Consider the following 9178-nt stretch of genomic DNA (forward strand, 5'->3'; position numbering starts at 1 on the left):
TATATCTAGGTCAAAGCATCTCATAAGAGCATGTCAAATCAGCTAAGCTTTCGAGCTGCTGATGAAGTTATTGATAGCATTCTCAGAAGATGACATTCAGGCAAATACTCATATAGAGAGCTTATGCCAGAGACAGGGGCAAACGGAAACGGAAATGGAAATGGCAGCAAAAACTATGTATGCGGTCAGTGAGTGAGTTCAATAAAAGTACCCAGCTGGCCGACAGCATATCAAATGATATGAGCACATAAGCTGAAATGTATGCCAATATTGTTGTGTGATGAACACGAGTAAAGGCAGGGATGAAGTGCTGAAATTATGATGTGTGGACTGTGTGCACTGTCAAACACTCATCACTCACAACGTAAAAAAAAAAAAGAATAAATAACTGACAGCAATCACAAAAATTGACAAAACTTGAGCACTCTGTGTGGAAATTGTGTTGACCCAACCACAACCACAAAACAACCACAATTTATATATACGCAGTGGTTGCACTGACATTGCGAAAAGCCAAAACAAAAGAATCGAAAAACTACCTCGTTATCAGTTAATTAATCGCCAGGAGTTGCAGAAACTGCGAATGCGAAACGTATAATAAAAATCGAAAAACTGATGAATGGAAATGTACAAATTGTAAACAAAAATAGCAAAAGGGTTGACACAAAGCCACTCGCAAGTCAAACGGCTCAAAGGTACAGTGGAAACATTTTTGAAATGATAGTGCAATAAATAAATCAAAATCATCAATACTGAAATGAATGAAAAGCGAATCATATTTGATAATTACCACATAAAATACATAAACTAATTAAATATATTCACAATTTCAATTTGCAGGAAAATTAATTCGCATTCCAAGTTGAAGTAGATGGTTTTTAAATGATTTTTGAGAAATATGATAGTCTTGGGAATATATTGGAAATCGGAAACCGAAACTAGATATTTTAAATGTACAATTTCTAAGAAATTTTATTCTCTGACATTTTGCGCAAATTTTACTGTTACCTGGTTTGACATCGCTCATAACACAGCCAAATTTGTTGACGGTACTGTTTTTGTAGTTGTTGCCTGTTATCGTCATATATCCAAATTTCTGTGCGACATGCAATGAAAATTAATTCAATGCATGTTATGTAGTCGTTGTTGTTGCGCCGCTTTGGGCTTTAAGCGGCCGACATATTTTCGGAGTGTCTTTTTCTGTTTTTCTGTTTTTTTATTATTTATTTTTTTGACTCGAACCCAATTTGGAGTAATACAATAACAAATTGATGGGGTTGCTCTGAGTCATATTCTCGCATATTGTAGTGACTCTAACTAAACAGTTTCTATCTGTCATTCGATGTCATTGCAGTTTGAATCTCTACGAGCTGATCAAGAAGAATAACTATAATGGTTTCAGCATGAGTTTAATACGACGCTTCTGCAATTCGATTGTGAAATGCCTGCGTTTGCTCTACAAAGAGAATATCATACACTGTGATCTCAAGCCGGTAAGTAACTTACACATTTACCATAATTAGATGTATAATAAATTAGTGTTTTTTTGTTGTTATAAATAGGAAAACATTTTGCTGAAACAACGCGGCAGCAGCTCGATTAAAGTCATCGATTTTGGCAGCTCGTGCTATGTGGACCGGAAAATCTATACATACATCCAATCGAGATTCTATCGCTCCCCGGAGGTGATACTTGGACTGCAATATGGCACCGCCATTGACATGTGGAGCTTGGGTGAGTCCATGGAGTGAAACTTGATTTTAATTAAAAGTCATTTTGCACCATAGATGTGTGGAAATGTATGTCTCGCATTTGGCCTCGTTGCAATGGAAATGAAAATGAAAATGAAAAAGAACATTTAAATGGTTTTCATCCTGCATTTGGCAGGCAAATTTATTGCCACACACGTTGCATCTATAAATAACTGCGCTTGTGTCGTGTAGGTGTAGCCCCTTTACCGCTTTGCAACGTTTTAATATTTTATACACACTTTTATATCCAACCACACACAACATGTGCTTGCTTTCAATAGATGGCTCGGGCAGTTTCCCTTTTTGTGGGTCATGCGGCTGACATTTGGCATGTGTAAAGCGACTATTCAATGGTTCTCATGCGGTTTGAATGGTTAGCCTTAATTTTTCTTTAACCATTGACAGTTGTCGTTAAATATGTCAGGGATACAAATGACAGTTTGACAGGCATTGGAATTCAGTGAATTCGTTGAATTATTAACTAGACATGATCCACAGTCTGCACGCTTATTGAATAAATAATTTTTCACATTTGAAGCTCCTCTCCTATTCTCAAAGTTCAGTCAAAAAACAATATGTCTATGAAATGAAAACGCTACAGTTTTTCCCCTCATTTCTTGTGGCACTTTCAATTATAATCTCAGCAACAGACTGTAATTAATGCCAGCCATTATTCTCGGCTTTCCTCCATTTTCCATACTCTTCAAACTGCTGTATTCATTACTTCCATATCAGTTGAGCAGTAGTTGCACTAAGCTCATTATTCTTCACGTATTTAGCTGCCAAATGGCAATGTTCAATCGCTGCACACGAATTGTGGAAAACTAGCACCCCTAACGACTCCTGGTAATCGTGGTGGTGGGGGGTAGGGGTTTGGTGGCCTAGCCAAGTGTAAGAACACGCACTATGCCAATTAGCAGCAACAGGCGACGAGGCTATAAGGCTATCAGACTACCAGGCAGCTCGAAGCCTAAGGCCACGTACAATTGGAACAATGAGATAGCGGGGGGCATACGAGGAGCAGGAGGAGGAGAAGGTGAAGGCCGTGAAGGAGGAGGTGTGGCACTCAACAAGTGAGGTCCACTCGAAGTTTATGTATACAATAATATTGCCTGACCCTTAACGCTTAGAAACGTTGCTTCCTGTACTCACAACCCCATCTCCCCCTCTCCCAGTCTCCCCGCCGCACATCCTTTTAGCGGCCATTTCCGACTACGACCACGTCCGGTCAGGAGGAAAAATATTGTGAGCTCAGCTCAGTTCCTCACAAAAGACTCATTAAATGTACACAGTACGTGAGATATTCTTGTTGTTACTGTTGTGTGGGTTCTAATAAAAGCAATAAAAGCAAGGCATGTTTATTTTTAGACAGTGTCTTGACTTCCATACTTGCTTGCCAGCTCATGCTCATGTGGGCGGTTAGTTATTTGAGTAACTGTGCTCACAGCAACACACATTTGCAAATGGGTTACGTGTTGAATAATGTGGTACACTTTTTAACAAACAGCTACCGGGGCACGCCATAAGGCTTGAAAGAGAACGTAAAGTGAGGTAAAGTCTACTTTCAATTATGGAAATGGGCACAAGTGATGAAAGTAATGGAACTTGTGGCACAGCCTGAAAGCTTTAAACGACTGCACAGGCTAATAGTGAGTACACAGAAGTTAAACTAAGAGGCGCACATAAAACGTATTTGTAATTATAGGAAAAGGTTTTCTATAAAATCCACTAACAACTGATTGATCCCCATCTATGAGTCATAGAGTAAAGCAAATTTCCGTTCAAGTTGAGCAAAGCAATTTCTGTGGTCCTTTTAATTGAATCAATATTGCGCTAAAATTTCAAACAATTTACAGCAGCACATAAATAATGTCCCAGGGAGACTAAACACAATTGAACTGACCTCAACTGAACTGTGGTCAAGTTCAGCCACGTGCCAGGCCCAGCAGCTGGGTGAGCCAAGAGTCAAGGTCAACGCGCTGCTCTGACAACCAAAATGACTGCAGCAAAATGTTATTTACACAACATAGATACATACACAAGAGTACTAGCTCGACTACTAAATACCCTACACCTACAACAAAAACAATATAGTTAATGATGGCATCCGTGTTGTTAAAAGTGATTTAGATTAAAGTCAAAAATGCTAGCTTCTGTGTTCTTCATAAAACCCTTTTTATTCATTTCGTAATCAATACTCTCAACAACTCTTAAATTTATCTTTACTCTGTTGCAGGCTGCATTTTGGCTGAGCTATATACGGGCTTCCCACTGTTTCCCGGCGAGAACGAGGTGGAGCAGCTGGCCTGCATTATGGAGGTGCTGGGTCTGCCACCCAAGGTGCTCATCTCGGTGGCTCGTCGTCGTCGCCTGTTCTTCGATTCGAGAGATGCGCCACGTTGCATTACGAATACGAAGGGCAGGAAACGTGCGCCGGGCAGCAAGTCTCTGTCACAGATACTGCACTGTCAGGATCGGTATTTTATTGACTTTCTGCAGCGTTGCTTGGAATGGGATCCTGCGGAGCGTATGACGCCGGATGAGGCGGCGCATCATGAGTTCCTGCAGCCATCCGCGTCGAGTCGCCATCGCAGTTGCCGCATGTCCACGAGCTCCTCGAGCTCCGGACTGAACAGTGTCTCCCAGAAATCCTCCTGCTACAACTTTGCAGAGATCTCGCCCGGCAGCGGGCCAGTGGTGGCCTCAATCACGAGCACCACAGCTGTGAGCAATGCAGCCATAACGACCAAGTCCAGCTCCAGTTCGCGTCAGCCTCACTCCCATGCCCAGTCCAATGGACACCTGCCCGACATCAAGCTGAGCGCCAGCGACAAATACAACAGCATGCAGAAGGTGGCGGTCCGCTCGAAGATCACGTCGAGCGTCTCGGATCTGGAATCGGTGCAGCAGTATTCGCTGCATCGCATCTACGGTGGCATTGGCAGCGGCAGCACACATCACGTCTCCTCGGCGGCGACCCGCAAGCATCTGAATGGCAACCCAAGCGTTGTTGGTGTCGGTGGCAACGTCAGCAACAGCAGCAAATATGGCAGCAGCACGCTGGCGCACAATCATCACAATGTCACGCATCACAATGCCTCCACGGCAACCATAGCGACAGCAACGCATCATCATCATCACCATGGCATCGCTGTTGGGCAGCAGAGTGGTTTGGGTGGGGTGAGCCAGCAGGGCGGCGTTGGCGCTAATGTGGCCATGTCGCATTCACAGTCCACCGGTGATGTTTCCGATCGAGCCATCTTTGGGCGTGCTTGACTTAGGGCGAGGCCCACAAAGCTAGAGCTCAAGAAGTGCAAGCTGGTGAATATGATGGACTTCTGGAGCTAGAAGTGGCGTCCACAGCAATGCGCTGCCCTGCGGGAGGAGGAGGCGTTGCCAACTCCGTTGCCACCCGCAGCTCCAACCTAGTTCTAACTAACGTAACTGTTATATAAGCTATGTATGTGTAGGTTTATAGCGTATGTATGTGCATCGTGTATTGTGTTTTGTGTATTGTGTATTGTGCATTAGAAAGTGTGTGTATCTCCACGAATTATATAGTTAGATATTTAGATATATAGTTGATATATATATACACATATATATATATATATATTTCACGCCCCAACAAACATTTGCACACAAAAACACACAGACACACAATCACACACTTGCAACACTATTGCAGTATTCTCAGTTACTTTTCTCTGATTTTTTTTGCTACTGCCATAGCTAATTATATATATATATTGTATTCCCCAAATGTATTTTCCCGTAAAGTATTCGCAAAATCACAACTATTTCCCTCCATTATAAATGCAATTTTAATGAACGTTTTCCGACACACTTTTCATCTACTTCATGATATATGCAAAACTGTATTCAACACGAACTAATGATAAATGATAGACAAAAAACAAGAAAAAAAAAAATCCCCCAGCTCAAAATGGAACAACATAACATAGTTATATATATATATATAGTATGCATATAGATATCTAAGGAATTCAACGATATATTGTATCGAATCAAAATATCTGTAACAATTTCATACAGCTTCCATGTCTTTTTTGCAACAGTATCAAGGCTGTTATTAGTTGCATATGCAAAAATGTAGCTATACAAATACATATAAATAATAAGTTTTGATCTAGGCTAGAGTGTTTCAGATGCCTAGACTCGAGATCTATTCAGAGTATATAACTTACTCGTATTAAAGAACATTATTAAAGAACATTTGCTAGGGAACTCGTAGACCCACCAAATTATCAATCAGAACAACCCTAGTAACCTTTATGGCCTAAAACCAAACTGAAACATTCTAGCCCAATTGAGCGACAAGTTTGAACAAGTTAATTGTAAGTTTGTATTTTGCATGTGAGTATAAAATAAACGGGATAAATCTGGATTTCAATTTCGATTCAATTTGCATGGATTTAAAAATGAGAAATCTTCAAAATAGCATTAAAATCGATTTCCAAAACAGCCCTGAAATTGAATATGCCCAAAACACTTATACATAGTGCAGGAAACATGTCATAATCTAAAGAGTATACATATTTAATGAACTACATATATATATTTACTACGTAATTATTGCCTACAATAACTTTTGTGCAAATAAACAACAATTTATGGCCAATACAACACAAACCATATATAAGAAAGAAACTTTAACTAATTCTATGTAAATCGTATTAATGGAAAACAAAACAAAAAGAAAACAAATACAATTTTACTATAATCAAAGTTTGTACACTGTACACACACACACACACACACACACACACACACACACACACAGTTTAACGATAAATGTTAGCAGCAAGGAACAGAGTAATCCTTGCCCCAACCACTTTTGGTTTCCTTCTAACTTCCCCTCTGTGTCTGAGCCTAGACTGTCATGTGAACAAAATTGGTAATGTAAGTTTAGATATCACTGTAAACAAATGCAACTTTTGCTCATGACTTTGATAATGTCGAACGTTTATAAATATACACACATTAGCATATATACACATTAAATTCGCCTATTTTATGTATTATTTAAATTATTATACATATATTTATATATGAATTTTTCTGCCGCTTCTAACTACTACCATTTAATTTTTTTCTTTTATGTATTATGCCTTTTGATTCAATTAAAGAAAGTAAAAAAAAATATATATATATGCAAAGCTTAATTTACAAAGTGAGTTTCGAATTTAAAGTTTAGTATTAAATTAAAAACAAAAAAAAAAACAAAAGCAAAAACTACTTTTAATTATTAAAATATATCAATTTTAAATTAATGAATCATATTTAATGGTATAGAAACCACAAAGAAAACAACAACATGTAATCAATACAATTACAATAATTGAAAAATAAATTTAAAACTATGTACTCAACAATTCGAAATAGTTTTTTTCATTTCCATTTTTTTTAGGGGTTGACGATTCAGTTTTATTCAACTGCCACGTTCTCTTCGCAGCTTAGCATGTTCATGCACCAGCGATAAATATTAGGTTGCTGCATTGGCTACATTTCCCACAGTAAAAATGTATAGCATACTTTTAGCGGCACGTAGGCGACTATAAAAAAACCCAATAGCTCGGTCAAACTGCATTCGATCTGCAAGCAAGGTTTGTGGGATAATTTAAGAACCAAACATTTGGAAAAAAGTCACCGTGGGGCGAATAGAAATGAGTCGAAATTACAAGCACAAATATTAGTCAATTCTCGGAAGCTACAAGAATTTGGCTAGTTATTAGCCCTCGTTTTCATAAACAGCGCAAAGGCAGTCAGTAGTCCAAAGGCTATGTAAATCAATCTATATAATTTAATGATTAAACAGAAGCGAAAATAGACAACCAATTAAGAATCGACATTTTTGATACTACTTAAGCTCCGTTAGCCTTACCTTAAACTTTGAAGAAAACTAAGAAAACAAATTGCCAGACATCTTAATGACATACCTAAGGGTTAAGACGATCGTCGCTCCAAAGATAAGAAAAGAAAACATTGCATAATTTAAAGCATAATTGAAATATAATGAAGCTGGCAGATTTTCTTTACAATTTAAACTTAAAAGGGATGTTAGCCAAGGTTATAGATTGAACTGACTGTTTTGGTCTTATTACATTGCATAAAATGTGTATTAATCTCTCCATCAAACAAATTATCTTCCACTTTCAACTGGAAACGTTTATGTTTATCACAAATTTCATTATTTACGATCAACATTAAGCTACAACTTGATGCGCATCAATTAATGATCACAACGTTGACACCATTTGCAATGTCCGTAGGGCATCGATTTGATAATTTAGTTTTGGTTACTAATTTTTTTTGTTGGTAGTTGCAGGAATTATGCAATATCAACATGTGCAAATTATTGAGATATTTGGATTTTGAATGAGATTTTTATATTTTGCTTTGGGCATTCGAGTTTGTGTTTAAGTAATAATCTCGCACGTGTGTCAGCTCTTGGGAGATAATTTGATTAAAATGTTTACTTTATTAATAGCTTTTAATTGGGCAATTAACTGAATAAAGTTGTAGTTTGAATAAGAAGGGCAACTGTACTGACTGTGGATATAATTCTTCACTTTAGATTGTTGGCAGGTCCAAATATTTAGATATTGTTTTCACTTTTCGTATATGACGCTCTTGAGAAGTGCTGCGTGGGGGAAGTTCATCGTCAGAGATACTTGCGGGAAAGCGACAATTCTAAGTACTAGCCCACTCATATAAATTACTTAATTCCAATACGCCTAGCGAGTGTATTGAAAACGGGCCCCATTCTTGAATGGAAAGTAAAAGCTGTTGCCGCCGTGGCGATCGTTGATCCACAACGAAGCCAACAACAAAACTGTATTCCCATTGAGCGCTTCGAGTGATAAGCAGACGCGTAAGACTCATTGAGTCGAAGGTTTATTGACGCAAGCAGCGCTGTCTCCATCGTTTATAGCCACAGCATCTGTTCAGCTTCAGCTTCAGGTTCAGCTTCTGCCTTGATGATCTTCATGATCGGCACTTGTTGCTGGGGCCAAGTCGGGTTCGACTTGACTCGCCTCAACTCGGTTTGGTTTGCGGTTCGGGTTCGGATTCGGTTCCATATGGCAATTCGAAGGCCGTCGCTTCTGCAGTGACGCTTAATTTTTTTCGATGCCTTCGTCAGCTACGCTTTTTTTTCTTGTTCATCTCAAAGGTGAAAGTCTTTCTCCCTCAAGCTTTTGTGTTGTTGCTATTTGTACAGTATTTAGTCTTGTTTTTGTTTTGCCGCCGTTTTGATTTCTGTTGTTTTTTTATGTGAGTTTGCTTCGGTCTTTTGGTAATCTCTTGCACAAATATTGCGTCGTTCATTTAACCATCTTTAAAGTCTTTGGCAAAATTTTAACGTATACCAACATTAAGTATTCTAAATTGGCCTGTATCAGCCG

The 9178-nt window shown here is 38.8% G+C and overlaps 1 protein-coding gene across 1 annotated transcript in view; it reads left to right on the forward strand.

The window, feature by feature from the left end:
• The window catches only part of LOC6562855 (dual specificity tyrosine-phosphorylation-regulated kinase 2), a 60681-nt gene extending 55397 nt beyond the window's left edge, over window positions 1–5284 (forward strand). The window contains exons 9-11 of the mRNA XM_001988352.2: window positions 1355–1493; window positions 1563–1734; window positions 3988–5284. Of these exons, the coding sequence (XP_001988388.1) occupies window positions 1355–1493; window positions 1563–1734; window positions 3988–5027 (1351 nt within the window). The 3' untranslated portion in view covers window positions 5028–5284. The remainder of the gene's footprint in view (window positions 1–1354; window positions 1494–1562; window positions 1735–3987) is intronic.
• Window positions 5285–9178: the final 3894 nt, after the last annotated feature.

The sequence above is a fragment of the Drosophila grimshawi genome, unplaced genomic scaffold (assembly GCF_018153295.1).
Source record: "Drosophila grimshawi isolate 15287-2541.00 unplaced genomic scaffold, ASM1815329v1 contig_1377, whole genome shotgun sequence".
Lineage (NCBI taxonomy): Eukaryota > Metazoa > Arthropoda > Insecta > Diptera > Drosophilidae > Drosophila > Drosophila grimshawi.